The 15,686-nt window shown below is 48.7% G+C and overlaps 1 protein-coding gene across 1 annotated transcript in view; it reads left to right on the top strand.

Moving 5' to 3' along the window:
• LOC139001771 (vitamin D3 hydroxylase-associated protein-like) overlaps positions 1-13,461 on the top strand; it is a 33,610-nt gene extending 20,149 nt beyond the window's left edge. Inside the window, exons 4-15 of the mRNA XM_070403301.1 lie at positions 46-179; positions 1,028-1,234; positions 1,900-1,940; positions 2,353-2,477; positions 3,384-3,509; positions 4,396-4,493; positions 4,786-4,885; positions 5,352-5,395; positions 6,122-6,161; positions 6,572-6,680; positions 8,250-8,395; positions 13,141-13,461. Coding sequence (XP_070259402.1) covers positions 46-179; positions 1,028-1,234; positions 1,900-1,940; positions 2,353-2,477; positions 3,384-3,509; positions 4,396-4,493; positions 4,786-4,885; positions 5,352-5,395; positions 6,122-6,161; positions 6,572-6,680; positions 8,250-8,395; positions 13,141-13,269 — 1,299 coding nt within the window. The 3' untranslated portion in view covers positions 13,270-13,461. The remainder of the gene's footprint in view (positions 1-45; positions 180-1,027; positions 1,235-1,899; positions 1,941-2,352; positions 2,478-3,383; positions 3,510-4,395; positions 4,494-4,785; positions 4,886-5,351; positions 5,396-6,121; positions 6,162-6,571; positions 6,681-8,249; positions 8,396-13,140) is intronic.
• The last annotated feature ends 2,225 nt before the right edge of the window (positions 13,462-15,686 follow it).

Consider the following 15,686-nt stretch of genomic DNA (forward strand, 5'->3'; position numbering starts at 1 on the left):
CTACCCTGACCCCCAAGGACTGGAGTTAATGTCACTTTCCTGCAGGGCCATGACTCTACGTGTGGCCTGGCACAGTTCCTGGAGAAGCCAGCGGCCAAGGACGGGGTCCTTGTGAAAGTGCTGAAGGCCCAGGGGGCTATTCCCTTTGTTAAGACCAACATCCCCCAGACACTGCTCAGGTCTCTGAAGTGGGCAGGCTGGGGCCGGGGCTGGGGCCAGGGCTGGGGCCGGGGCTGGGGCCGGGGCTGGGGCCGGGGCTGGGGCTGGGGCTGGAGCCAGGGCTGGGGCTGGGGCTGGGGTCAGGCCCAGGACTGAAACAGCACCTTGAAGTCCTGATTTAGAGCAGAGGGTGAGGTGGGAGTCAGTCATGCAGGCCTCAAGGACGAAGGTTCTTGGGCAAGTCTTTGTGCCCTCTGAGCCTCAGTTTTTTCCTCGTGTGTGGGCTCAATGGTTTCTAAAGGCTCCTGGGCTTGGAGGGTCTGAAAAGTTATGTCTCTATTTCTCTCCCAGCTTCTGTCTCTAATTGGTCTTCTCATCTTGTAGTCTCTCCTCCCCATTCATCCTTTAGTGTATCCAGTAAAAACAAAACAAAACGAAACAAAAACATTGGTTTTAGAGAGAGAGGGAGAGAAACATTGATGTGAGAGAGAAGCATAGATCAGTTGCCTCCTGCACACACCCAATCACACCCTGATGGAGGATTGAATGTGCAACCTGGGTATGTGCCCTGACCAGGAATCAAATGTGCAACCTCTTGGTGCATGGGACAGCACTCAACCAACTGCGCCACACTGACCGGGGCTAGCACGTCCATTTTTCTGACAGCAGAGCTGTGGGCTCCTTGCTCCTTATTTTAGGAGGTGATTGGTGCCTGCTATGGGTCTTTCCTGCAGCAGCGGCATCTCACCTCAGCCCTGGGAGGAGCTCATGAGTTGAAGCAGCCGGTGGTCAGCCTCTATGTGGGGAAGGGGCAACATTCCCCAGTCAAAGCTTCACCTCCCAACTCCTTTTCTTCTGCATCCCTCAGCTTTGACTGCAGCAACCCCATCTATGGACAGACCCGGAATCCTTTGAACTTAAAGAAGACCCCTGGAGGGTCTTCGGGGGGTGAAGCTGCTCTGCTGAGTAAAGGGGGTTCCATCCTGGGCATGGGTACCGACACAGGGGGCAGCATCCGCATGCCATCCAGCTTTTGTGGTGTCTATGGCCTCCGGACCTCAAGAGACCGCCTCAGGTACTCAGTGGTGGTGCTGGGGTGGGGGTGGGAAGAGCAGGCTTAGCCCAGCCTAGAGGAATTAGGGGTCTGGAGAACAGAGGGGCCTGGTCCACACATTAACTCTCATTCACTCAGCCTAGTACTAGGGGAAAGTGGTGAAGGTAAGAGGGCTTCAAATAACTCCTGCCTCAGCCACAGCATGTTTGTTACAGGTGGCAGTGGAATAGACCTTCCACTCATTCATTAACTCATTAGTTCATTCATTCAGTCATCTTTCATTTATCCATTTACCTACACTTTGAACTTTTAGAGGCAGGGCAAGGAAAGGGAAGGCTTCCTGCAGGAGGCAGCATTTGGATTTGGTTTTGAAGGCTGGACATGCAGAGACAGTATGGAGTCCAGAAGGCTGTACTGTAAGCAATTAACTGCTTGGAGCAATATGTGTTCATGGAAGAGCTAGAAGAGGAAGCTACGGAAGTTGATACTTTAGAGCCTTGAAGGGCAGTCAAAGAGATCAGAGTTTGTGTTAAGGGGAATAGTGAGTTATGAGAGGGTTGAAGCAGCTCTCATACCTGTGTGTTAAGCTCTGGGGGAGTGCATTGGCTGGGTGCTGAAGCCTCCTTGGCACCCAGGCCCTTCCCTTCAGGTGCTGAGCTGGGCTCTTGGTGGGTGGGGATTTGCAGCTACACAGGAATTGCCTCTGCTGTGAAGGGCAAGAAATCAGGTAAGCTCCTGTCTGTGCCTATTCAAAAACAAACCAGCCAGCCTTTCTCCAAAGGACATTTCACTCAGCCTCGATGTCAGACCGATCAGCCCCGCTGTTGATAAAGGCATCTGGGAGAAGGGACTTCATGGCTTCTGCCTGGCCTCCCCTAGCCCAGTGATTCTTGCCCCACTGAGAAGTGCATTCTGTTACCTTGCTTTAATCTTTCCTGTCCCAGATGAGATTCTCCCTCCAGGCACCAGAGCTGCTTTGGCAGGTTTATCAACTGCACCTGTCCTCGATCCCTGACCCAAAATGGCCCCCATGAACTCTTCCTTTGGCCCTGATCATGGCCCTGGGCCCCACCCTCTGAGGCCAGGGAGTGGGGGGTCCCCAGAGCAGAAAGGATGCCTCCTTCCCCTCTGCTGTGCAGTGGCCACCGTGGCTGGCCCCATGGCCCGGGATGTGGACAGCCTGGTGTTGTGTCTGCGAGCCCTGCTGAGTGAAGACATGCACCAGCTGGACCCCACTGTGCCTTTCATGCCCTTCAGGGAGGAGGTAAGCCGGGTTGGGGAACAGACCTGGAGGGCTCCTTCCTCTCCCCGCCCCTCATCCCTCATTGACCAGTCTGCCAACCCCTCTGAAGATCTCATTTCCTAGTCCAAGGTGCAGCAAGCAAGATGCCCACATGTTCAACTCCCTACACACATCCTGGTATGATCAACCTATGATCATTGTCTGTCATCCATTCTTTGCCTCTGTTGATCTCTCCATCCTTATCCTGTTCTGACACTTCTTTAGCTTAAAAATGCTCATGTCTATTCATCTACTAATACTTATTTGCCCACCCATTCAACTCCAACTATTCATTCATCCACCTACTCCTCTATCCATTCAAATCTCTGCCTACCCACCCATTTACCTTCTCATACATCTACCCACTCATTCATTCATTAATTGATTTACCTATCGGTTTCATCCACCCAGTCACTCACGTCCCCATCCATTTCTTCCTTTTTTTTTAAATCTTCACCGGTGGATATTTTTCCATTGATTTTTGGAGAGAGCGGAAGAGAGAGGGAAAGACAGAGAGAAATATTGATGTGAGAGAAACACATGAATTGGTTGCCTCCTGCATGTGCCCAGGCCAGGGCCTGGACCTGGGAGGAGCCTGCAACTGAGGTATATATCCTTGACTGGAATTGAACCTGGGACCCTTTGGTATGCAGGCCAACGCTCTATCCATTGAGCCAAACTGGCTAGGGCCCCATCCATTTTTTGTTATTCCAGGGGAGTCTCCAGAGGAGCTAAAGCCTGAAAAGTATATAGGAAAGCCTATATGTGGGTAAGGCCAGCTGTGGCCCAAGGCCCCAGTCTATAAGTCTGGCTCCTGGAGAGAGTGAGATCACCTTGTCCCCAGCCCAATCTCCCATCAGAGCCCTACTCTTCTCCTCTTGCCCCCAGATATACTCCAACACCCGGCCCCTTCGAATTGGCTACTATGAATCAGATGGCTTCTCTCAACCATCTCCTAGCATGGCCAGGGCTGTGAGGCTCACCTGCAGACTGCTCCAGGATGCAGGACATGAGGTAGGCTTACTTAGCCCTGGGGAAGGGGGGTGGAGTTTGGGGAGAAGGCTGGACTGGTGAGGATGCTGGACTGGACCATTCTTGGAGAGAAAGGAAATTATATCCAGCATGTGCTGGGGTGTAGGGGAGGCCAGGGAAGGTCAATAGGGAGGAAAAATAAAGGAGACATATGTACTACTATCTGTAATACTTTAAACAATAAAATAAAATTTAAAAAAATAAGAAAGAAAATTATATCTAAGTTTGGGCTGCTGAGATCATTGTGTTTTCCCTAAATTCCATGGAGAAGATGGACTAAGAGGATATAGGGAAGCGGGGAGGGGGAAGCTCACCTTGTGAGAAAGGCATCATGATTCTGTGGTTTCTCCCTTCAGCGGTGGGGACTCAGGGATTCACTCATAAAATTCCTTCAGCCTTAAATGGCCATAAAGATCTTCCTGTCTTCAAAATCCTCCTCCCCGTCCTCCCTTGCCTCTCATGTCCCAGTGGCTTGTCCTGGCCCTGCCTCCCCTTTGAGAACTGCTGCTTGGCCACACACGTACTATGTGACCTTGGACCACTCTCTTAACACCCTGAGCCTCAGTTTTCTACCACATGGGGCAGCTGTGCAGGTTACTGGTCAGTGAGGTCACATGTGTAAAGCATTTGGTCTGAGGCTGGATCACAGTGGAGCAGGCAGGAAATAGGGCCTGGTCCAATTCCCATCACATCCCTATGAGGGAGTGGGCATGGCACCCACCCACAGGCCTCCCCTGCCCTGCTGAGGAGCTGAGGTAGAAGGAGATGAGTGACGTGATCTTCTCTCTTTAGATCCTGAGGGATGCGGAGAGAAAACAGAGCTGGGTGGGAAAAGCTCCAGGCCCTGACTCAGCCTCTGTCTCCACAGGTCATTCCCTTCTCCATCCCCCGGATAGAGTATGCCATGCAAAAGCTCTACACAGGGGGTCTGTTTGCCGATGGAGGGGCCACCCTTCTCGAGAAGCTGTATGTTTGATGGGACTCAGACGTGGAACATGGTGGAAATGGGGTGGGAGAGGGGACCTGTGGGTCTGGATTGGTGGGATGCCAATGGCTAATTGTGTGGCCTTAAGTCATCTATTCAGGCCTCGTTTTCAGAATGAACATGTTCCGGGTTGGTGGTGGTGGAAACAGAAGTGTTTCTTTGGGTCTGACCTCCCTCTGTGGCTTATCTATGGAGGGGGAGTTGGGTGGGTGTGGGAGTCAGTCCATGACTGAAAAGCTGTAACTGATGTGCCATGTGCCTGTGGTTCCTCAGTGAGGGAGACATTGTGGACCCCTCCATGAAGGCATTAGTCACCGAGCTCCGCCTGCCAGACCTGCTGAAGTGTATCTTGGCCAGGATCCTGAAGTACATAGTGAGTGTGGGCCTAGGATGGGGAGGGGTTCAGAGGGGGTGAGACCCAGAGAGGAAGAAGCTCAGAAGGGGGGAAGGTTGACTCAAGGAGTGGGGTAGAGTCAGAGAGGAGCGTGAGAATGTTGGTGGCTCAGAGCTGGATTCAAGAGCAAGAGGAGCTAAAAGGGGGGAATAGAGGCTACAACAGAGGAGTGTTCTCAGGGAGGGGAGGAAGCTTAGAGAGGCTCTGATAGGGGAAGGGCATCTTAGAGAGAGGAAGGGGTTTCACAGAAAGAGAAAGGGATTTAGAGAGGGGTGAGGGCCTGAAGGAAGCTCAGGGCGGTGTGAGGTGGTAGTGGCTTATGAAGGATTGAGGGCTCCATGTCAGTGTACCAAGCAGAGTTGCTCTTCCTGGACCCCCACCCAGGGCAGGTTGGCACTGGCCTGTGGTTTCTGAAGTTGGTGGCCCCCTCTCTTCTTACCTCTAGGAGCCCCGATCTGCCCAGAATTTGGAAATGATTCGTGGAGTGAAGTGAGTAGTTGAGTCTCTTCAGGTTCAGCTCGCCAGGGTTTTGCATGGGGTGGTGATAACTGAGTGAGGGGCATGTGGTTAGAGTCGGTGTTCACTGGGGGCAAAGACAATTTAGACTTTGGGATCTAATTCGGGTTTTAGAGTCATGCCTGACACTGGGTTAAATTTAGACATTTGGGTGGGTTTGGGATTGGGGTTTGATTTGGAGGTAAGCTCTGAGTTTAGGCTAGAATTGGGTTAGGTTGTGGTAAAGGTTGGGTCTGAATTGAGGTTAGATTTGGGCGGGGTTGAAGTTGGTTTGAGTTGGAATTGGGGTTAAGGTTGGAACTGGGGTGGGGTTGTGGGTTGAAGAGAATTCTGATTTGGGCTTGGCCTGGTGGGACTTGGAGTTGAGTTGCTGGTTGGAATTGGGGTTGAGTAACCTGAGGGCTGACCTGGAGCCTCACAGGTGAAGAAAGGAACTATAGTTTTGGGGGGCACTTGTGAGTCCTTGTGGCTGGTGGTGGTAGTGGGGTATCGACCAGAGGATGTGTACTCTTGGGAACATTGGACAGGCGAGGTGTCTTGGCGAGGGGACAAGACACAGGGTTATTCCCAGCCCATCAGCTGATGTGCAGCCTGCACTGAGGCCAGGCCCTGCCACTTGGGCATCATGCCCCATTTGTATAAGAGAAGATCCTCCCAATCTGCCCTTTGGACTTCCCAGTGTCTTCCTCATTCCTCCAGGACACCCAAGAAACTGTGGGAGCAGCACACAGCAGTGCAGGTGATGTGTGCCTGGCAAGACCTCAAGGGACTGCTGGATCAGGGGCAGCAGAAGCCTGGTGGTGACACGAGTGGCCAGACAGGGGGCAGAGCTCTGTCCTGGCCTGCAGGGGAGGCCTGGCTGGACCTGGATGGGAAGGCTTAGTGACCTATGAGGTTAATCTAGTTCATCTCTCTGGGGCCTGGATGATATGTTGTCCCGCAAATCACTGTAGTCTGAGACTCCTCTTCCCATCCTTTCACCTTAGCCCCTGGTAAGATCCTGACCATTCCCAGATGTCTCAGTCTGCCTCTCATAGCTTCGGAATTCTTCCTGGTGCTTAAGCCAACTCAGCCTGGCAGCACCTGACCTTGTCCTGCAAACAGTGACCTCTGCTGATCTTATCCCTCCTACCCCTGTTGTTGCTGCAGGAATATCAGCAAGAGTTCATAGCCAAGTGGAGGTCCTTGGACCTGGATGTGCTGCTGTCGCCAGCTCTGGACCCTGCCTTCTATATAGGCTATCCTGCCAAAGCATCAGGTGAGAGGACACTGGGTCCTGGTGGGGTTAGACAAGGAGTCCAGGACTTCTGAGTCCGGCCACAGCCTATGTGACCTTGACCTTTGTTTTCATTCACCTAAAAACATTTTTTCTCTTAAATTGAGATAAAATTCAGGTAGCATAAATTCACCATTTTAAAGTGTATGATTTAACAGTTTTAGTATAATCAGAATATTATGCAACCACCACCACTATCTTATTCCAGACCATTTCCATCACCTTAAAAAAAATATCGTACCTGTTAGCAGACACTCTCAATTTCCGTTTGCTTTAAAAATGAACTTTTAAAAGTGAATTTCCATTCGCTTTAAAAATGAAAAAAGCACAGATGCTCCTCAACTTAAGATGGGGTTATGTATCAATAAATCCATTGTAAGTTGAAAATATCTAAGTCAAAAATACATTTAACCTGGTGAACATCAGCTTAGTTTAGCTGGTTTCTGCTGAATATGTATAAGTAAAGTAAAAAAAAAAAAAAAGCAATCAAGCCATCATAAGTTAGGGACCATCTGTATAAGCTACATGCAATAAAATTCACAGAGTGCAATTTAATCCATTTTGACAAAGGTATATAGTGGTATCACCACCACCATAATAAAAATATAGAATAGTTCCATCACTGATCAAATTTCTCTCATGTCCCTTTGCAATTTTTCCCTAACCTTACCCTGCCTCGCCTCCCCCACAACCACTTAATCTGCTTTCTCTCACTATAGATGTGCCTTTTCTAGGATTTCATATAAACAGAATCATAAAATAGGAGGCTTTTGTGTCTGGCTTCTTTCACTGAGCATGTGCATTCACTCTTAGCATGCTTTGTGCTGCCCCATTTCTAGAGGTGTCTGTAGCCCAACCCACCTGAAATGCAGGCCTCAGCATAGGGCAGTGTCTGAGGCATCACTGGGTCTCGTGCCCAGAACAGGTGCAGTGTCAGGGGTGATGTCAATGCAGAATGAAAACCCACCTCAAGCCTGGAGTCCTCTCCCCTGGGTCCCCCACAGAGGCTGCCCAAAGGCACACCCACACCGTGCTCTGCTCTCTGCTGTCTGTAGGCATCACGGCCACTTCTGTGATGCTCCGTCCCTGCGCACAGGTGGCTGTGGCCATAGAGAAGTCTTTTCAACTCAGGTTTGCACTGCACACGCCAGCCATCTTGAAGCCTAGTGTATTGGAGGGCATGGGCGGAATCTCTGCCACTCACCAGCTGTGCAGCCTGTGAAAAGCCATCTCTCCCGTCTGGCACCTGGGTTTCTTCATTTGCACTCAGGGAATAGTAATCCCCATTTCGCAGGGGTGGAGAGGATTCAGAGAATCAGCAATGCAGAGATGCCCTGCACTGAATAAGGCTTGGACAGTGCGATTCTCCTTCCCCAAGCCTTGTGGGAAGAGCAGGGAGTGTTTGTCAGGTGATTCCTGGGGCGATTTCAAGCCCACAGGGATGCAGTTCCGAGAAGGACCGGAGGGGGAGTGCTTACTCACGTCACATTCTTCCCCACTGGAGTCTTTGGGAGTTGGTGATTTCCTGGGCTAACCTGGGTCTTCCTACAGCTAGCAGCTCTTACCACAGCCTGTACAATATGTTGGACTTCCCTGCTGGCGTGGTGCCTGTCACCACTGTGACGCTACAGGACGAGGAGGAACTGGCCTTCTACAAGGGATACTACGGAGATAGTAATGACAGAAACTTCAAGGAGGTCAGTGTCCCTCTCCTTACCTCTCCCCCAGGAGCACAGACCAGTACTGAGTCTTGCCTCCATTGCCGGCAGCCGGTCCATCCTTGCTGTTTCAAGGGACCTGGCGTATATGGCATACTGTTCTTAATATGTTTGCTCCCCTTCTTGGCGCTATGTGTTTTAACCAAAGTCACCTCTCTGAGAAAGGTTTTTTCCCCAGGTAGGAATTTTTCCCTGAGGTTAGGGAGGTGATACAACCCCTTAATTAAGTGCCAGGCGGGTAGTTAAGCTACATAATCTTTACTCCCTGGAATGGAGATAAGAAACGCCCTAACCTTTGTAATAGAAATCGACAGGATTAAAATCGGCTGGTATAAATACGGATGTAACAAGACAATAAACGTCAGATCCTAACCAGAACCTAGCCAGAGAACATGGCAAAAGATCCTGGACAGAACCTGGCTACAGAACTTCACTGGAGAACCTAGACAGAACATGGCAAAAGAATCTGGATAGAACCTGGCTAAAGAACCTGGCGACTGAACCTGGCTGGAGAACCTGGAGAACCTGGCTGGAGAACCTAGGGAGAGAACATGGCACCAGAACTTGGTTGGAGTTCCTAACCAGAACTTCGCTGGAGATCCTGGAGGGAGAACCTCCCTATGCTGATGAACTGAAACCAGTTTCCATGTCATTCATTCTTCGCCGACTCTGTCCACACCTTTGGGGATCCCTGGACCCGCTGGGGTTGGACCCCAGCAATAGGCGCCCGAACAGGGACCCTTAGGTAAGCCCCCCGCACTCGGACAGATAGGACTCCACCGTAGAAAGAGGGTGGATAGTCTTCGTTGACTCCATCCACACCTTTGGGAACCCCTGGAACAGGATTCCCCTAGGTAAGCCCCCCCCCCTCATTGAGAACCCCCAGACTCGGGACAGATAGGACTCCACCAGGGTGCTACAGACCCCCCTATAGAGGATAAGTAGGGTAAGAAGGTGGATAGTACAGAACTTAATTGAGAAGATGTGCCATACTGAGTCCAAGAAAGAAGACTCTGTATTGATCTTTAGATTAAGAAGATGTGCCATACTGAGTCTAAAGAAAAAAGACTCCGTATTGATCTTTTAACACATATGCTTGCTAGCAGAGGAGTTAAGGTTACTCCCAGTCAGACGGAATGTTTTATACAAGAAGTATGTCCATGCTTTTCTGAGGAAGGAAAGGTGCCGGAAAGGTAAATGTAGAGGCATGGGAGAAGATAGGCCCAAGGAGCCTTATCCTTAACCCCACTGCAGCCTTTCCACCCCAGAAAAGTGCAGGATTGGCAAGCTCTCCCTGAGGTGATAGATCAGGACTCAGGTAATAGCAGAAAGTGCCAATCCTACTCTTAAAATGGATACAAGAGAGCATTTGGGGTTTTTCTTTTTAATGCCTGCTTTGGATTGAGTAAATGCATTACGTGCGTCACCACAATGGACCCAGAGAAGCTCCTTGTCCCATCGTTCCAAGACTTAGAGTTGCCCCAATGACAGAAAAGCGGAAAAAAGAAGAAAAGGAAGGCTATGCAAGGGACTGAGGTGCCAACATGGGATCAGCTGAAGAAGTTAACAACTGAGGCCCAACAGATGGTAGAAAAGCAAGAAGTGGAAGCTACTCTCTCAGCCAAGTCCGAGGACTCTGAGTAAATCAGCAAAAGAAACTTTCATTTAGCAGAAACTCACTTATTTCGTCAAATGGAAAGACTTACTTACAGGAGCCTGGAAGGGACCTGATGTACTTTTAACCTGGGGGAGAGGAGATGCTTGTATATTTCCACAGGATGCAGACTCACCTGTGTGGATTCCAGACCATCTAATCCGACCTTATGTCACACCACTCTCCATCTCCTCCTCATCCTCCTCCTCCCCAGTATCATCCATATTGTCCAACCCAGAGGGCACACCTAACTCCTCCCGTACACCGACACCACCATCAAGCACGGCCCTAATGGACCCTTTGATGCAGCCCTTCAACTCGCTGACACTTTGGGAAGCCTGTCGCCAATGATGAGGACCTCTAGCCAGATCAACAAGGACAACCAAACCACCGACTTGAGGACAGCTGAAATCCCTTGACTGAAGAGATCAGTAACCTTCTACAGAAACAAGGCTCCTTGTGCGCTTCATCCACTATGTTTATAGCTATGCTTATTGTCATTGCTTGCCAGTCTTCTTCTGAGTCTTAAACAGCCCAATCTGAGAGGTGGCCACTGATTTGCATGCGCTATCATTTAAAAAATAAAAAAGGGGGAATTTGCCGGGAGCCGGTCCATCCTTGCTGTTTCAAGGGACCTGGCGTATATGGCATACTGTTCTTAATATGTTTGCTCCCCTTCTTGGCGCTATGTGTTTTAACCAAAGTCACCTCTCTGAGAAAGGTTGTTTCCCCAGGTAGGAATTTTCCCCTGAGGTTAGGGAGGTGATACAACCCCTTAATTAAGTGCCAGGCGGGTAGTTAAGCTACATAATCTTTACTCCCTGGAATGGAGATAAGAAACGCCCTAACCTTTGTAATAGAAATCGACAGGATTAAAATCGGCTGGTATAAATACGGATGTAACAAGACAATAAACGTCAGATCCTAACCAGAACCTAGCCAGAGAACATGGCAAAAGATCCTGGACAGAACCTGGCTACAGAACTTCACTGGAGAACCTAGACAGAACATGGCAAAAGAATCTGGATAGAACCTGGCTAAAGAACCTGGCGACTGAACCTGGCTGGAGAACCTGGAGAACCTGGCTGGAGAACCTAGCGAGAGAACATGGCACCAGAACTTGGTTGGAGTTCCTAACCAGAACTTCACTGGAGATCCTGGAGGGAGAACCTCGCTATGCTGATGAACTGAAACCAGTTTCCATGTCATTCATTCTTCGCCGACTCTGTCCACACCTTTGGGGATCCCTGGACCCGTTGGGGTTGGACCCCAGCACTCCATCCCTGTGGATGGGTGAGGGCAGGGTAGGATGGGTCTGGGCATTCCCAGGGTTTAGCCTTTATCACTTCTGCTAAAGTGATAACGTGTCACCCCATCCCCGAGGACACACCATTTAATGTCCAGGTCATCCTCTGTCCTTGTCAGGGGAGAATATTTTACAAAAACAGTGGTCTGCTCGACACCTCTGTAAGGAAAGTCCAATGCAGAGGCAGGAAGGGTGGATCAGGGCAAAGGCCCCGGGGTAAGAGCTTACTGGGAAACAACTGGATACCGCCCTTCTCTGGGCCTCAGTTTCTTTGTCAGAAAAAAACAGGAATAAAAAAGTCTACTTGGCAGAATTATGTTAAAGGTTAAATCAAAAAAGACTGAAGCAATTGGCATAAGGTCTTATATGTAGGAAGTGTAAATGCTACTATTATTAATTCAGAGGTGACTTACCAAAAGGAAATGTTTCTATGGGCCTATTCAATGCAGGGTCTAAAATAACAACCCTGACTTGGGTGAAAGAGAGAAAGGGAGAGAAAGAGAGAGAGAGAGAGAGAGAGAGAGAGAGAGAGAGAGAGAGACTGACTTTGAAAAGTATGCATGTGTCTGAGTAAGACATTAAGTAACTTATTTTTCTGGAAATTATTTTATTTTATTTTTTACTTACTGATTTTAGAAAGAGAGAGGAAGGGGAGAAAGAAACATTGATATGTTGTTCCATTCGTGCATTCATTGGTTGATTCCTGAATGTGCCCTGACCCAGGATTGAACTCGCAACCTTGGTATGTTGGGATGACACTCTAATCAACTGACCTACCTGGCCAGGGCTGGGAATTGATTTTAGTGGTAGAATTACCAGTGGAACTGCTGAGAAAATAATAATAATGACACTATCTAGTGTGTCTTGAGCTCTTCCTCTGTTCCAGGAGCTGTTTAAAAGTGATATATAGAGTGCAGCCATAGTGGCTCAGTTGGTTGAGCATCGTCCTGTGCACCAAAAGGTGGCCAGTTTGATTCCTGGTCAGGGCACATACCTGGGTTGCAGTACAGGAGGCAACTGAGGCAACCGATTGATGTTTCTCTCTTACATGGATGTTTCTCTCTCTTCCTCCTCCCTGCCCCCCTCTCTCTTTCTCTCTAAAATCAATAATATATCCTCAGGTGAAGATTAAAAAACAAAGACAGGCATTCACAACAGATGGCTATTGTTGTGTTGGCTCTTGTCATTTTTCTATTTGACAATCTAAGTAAGAGATAAGAGGTCAGTGCCCCTGACTAAATAATCGGGTATTACACGCTTTAAAAATTCTTGCTGCACACTAGTGTGATGGAAAAGTGCTGTCATAAAGCAATGAAAACATGTTTGAATTGCTACAATTATGTTTGGATTTCATGGCAGGCACTCAGGCTCAGCCTCATGTTCCCGGGCTTGTGTTTGGAGTCAAGGCACCTCTTTCACTGCAGAAGTGTAACTAGGTTCTGGATCAGGGACTTGCACATTCTTCTTTCCTGTGCTAAGGACATGGGCTGGATACTTGGTTTTATATTTCATTGTTATAGTCAGCTCTTTGCACAAGGAACAAGTTTCACCCTGGAGAATTGTAGACAAAGTCAGAACAATTTTTCCAGGTTTTACCGAGAGCTGAGGAAGCCTGGAACTCTGAGATCCAGGAAATCTCTATCTTAATCTGGACTGGAGATGAGATATTTGGATTAATGCATACCTACGGGAGGTGAGGAGGGGTGGGCAAGGGGCTTGTGGGCAGGAAGCAGGCTCTGATTTACAGACACTCTCTCTGAGCAGGCGGTGGAAGGATCCGTGGGGCTCCCAGTGGCTGTGCAGTGCATCACTTTGCCATGGGAAGAGGAACTCTGTCTTCGGTTCATGAAGGAGGTGGAGACCTTGACCAAGAACCAGAGGGAACCCAGATGAGAGGCTATTTCTTTTGGAGATCTTCCTACATCCTTATCCAAGTCTGTTCCCAATGCCCCTTCCTTCTCATGAGTGCCATATCCACCTCCTATCTCCTCTGGAAGCCCACCATATTCCTTTTCTTTGTAGTTTTTTTCTGTCCTTGTAGGTGCTTCATTGGTGGACTCAAAGCCACTCAAGATGGGGATCAGGTTGAAGGTCTCAATAAACATTTCTTACTGGCCAGCCTTGTGATTTCTGATCTAGGTGGACTATAGCCTCCTGACGGCCTTCTTCCTCCAGCTGTCTTCCTCCAGCTCAGTCCCCCAGATGCTATCCCAGATTGCAGCAGAGGGGAACGAGCCCCAAACTGAGAGGCTGCAGGCGTGGGTTCAAGTCTTGGCTCTGCCACTGGCTTGCTATGCAGTGCTGGGCAAATTCCTTCCCCTCTCTGGGTCTGTTTTCTCACCTACAAATTGAAGGAGGTAGATTTGATCACTTAATTATTCTGTGAGCTGTGATTCCTAGGTATTTCCGTGACAAGCACTTGCCACGGCCCCCACTGGGGTCTAGAGAAAGTTTCAGAGAGCAAGACCAAGGAAGGGAAGCCTAGTCAGAGCACACCCTGGGTTGGGACCCAGGCCTCAGCTCACAGTCTGGTGCTTTGCCCACAAAGTGCTAATTTCTTGGTGTGACCCACAGCACCTCCCGACGTCCTACATGTCCTCTGCCTTGGCTCTGCTGGAGCACAGCCTCCCTCATTTCCTCAAACGGGAGCCCTCTTGGCAGCAGGATGCGCTCTGCCTCTGTTCAGACTTTCCTTTTAACCTGAACATCACCACTGTCCTTTCTGTCCTGGAGGAATTGGCATTTGTCCTTTGTCAAATGCCAATTCCTCCAGGAAGCCTTCTTTGATCCCGCCAACTCCATCATGACCTTCCCTTTATCTGATCTCTTGAGATCCTCCTGTATCAAAACTTACCCTTCCTCCTAGAAGGTAGCTCAGTTGATTAGAGCATTGTCCCAACACATCGAAACCTACCCTTCCCACTCCTTTCATCACCGGGTCTTATCAGTATGGGGACAGTGGCAGCAATGAGGCAGAAGCACTACCTTGTGTCTGCAGTGTGGAAACCGCAAGATAGCTGCCTGGACCAGGCCTGTTACCGCCGTTGGGCCCATAATTTGTCACACAATGCAAAAATCACTTTTGAAGAAACATGCCCATTCTATTTCCAGTTGCTTGTTCCAGACGGACTATGCAAATGCACTGAGTGGCCAGATTATTATGACCATCCCATCAGTACTTCATTGACACTTCCAAAAATAGTGAATATTTAAAACTTCCTAAGCAAATACTCTCAAGGTTTTATTATTATTATTATTTGCAGAACTAATTCACTTCATTGTACTGATGGGGTGGTCATAATAATCTGGCTACTCATTGTAAGAAGCGTTTAATGGAATTTCTGAAATGAAAGTTAGTCAGAAAAACAGATTTTAGATAACTTTTATTTATTCTCTAAGTACATGAAAACTAGCATCCAAAAGCATTCTTCAGTATTTATGGAGTAAAGACCTCATTAGAATGAATAACTGAAACCTGCCTACCTCACAGTGTGGGTCTGAGAATAAAAAATATATGAAAGTACAGAGAATCTACACTAATAAAAGAGAAACATGCAAATTGGTCATCACTCCCCTATGCCCACCAGCCAATCAGGATGAGTATGCAAATTAACCCAACAAAGATGGTGGGTTAATTTGCATATGCAGGCACAAGGCGAAGACTGAAGGCTCCAGCTCAAGTGAAGACTGAAGACTGAAGACGACTGAAAACTGAAGAGGCTTGGCTTCTCTGCTACGGCCGGAGCGAAGGCCTGGGTCCCGGGTGCCAGAGAAAAACCGGTGCCAGCAGCCAGGGGAAGGAAGGCCTATTGCACGAATCTCTTCGTGCAACAGGCCTCTAGTATATTATAGAAACCATATACCTAAAACCTATATGATTTTATTACCCAATGTCACCCCAATAAATTAAAATATATATGAAAGGTTCTTGTAAGTAGTAAAGATATACACTGAGTGGCCAGATTATTATGACCACCCCACCAGTATTTCATTGGGCCACCTTTTGCCTTCAATACTGAGGCAATTCTTCTTGGCATTGACTCCACAAGATGTTGAAAGGTGATGTGAGGAATCTGACACCATGCCTGATGAATAGCACTGTCCAGTTCTGTGAGATTTGATGGTTGTGGAACCAGCTGCCTGATGGCTCTTTTAACTTCATCCCACAAATGCTCAATTGGATTGAGATCTGGTGATTGTGGGGGCCACCTAAGCAAGGTAAAGTCTCCCTCATATTCTTGAAAGCACTCCTGCACAATACGAGCACTGTGGCATGGCGCATTGTCTTGTTGGAAGAAGCCATCTCCATT

The sequence above is a fragment of the Myotis yumanensis genome, unplaced genomic scaffold, assembly GCF_028538775.1.
Source record: "Myotis yumanensis isolate MYYU_CA2020_CCGP unplaced genomic scaffold, mMyoYum1.0.hap1 SCAF_2, whole genome shotgun sequence".
Taxonomy (NCBI): domain Eukaryota; kingdom Metazoa; phylum Chordata; class Mammalia; order Chiroptera; family Vespertilionidae; genus Myotis; species Myotis yumanensis.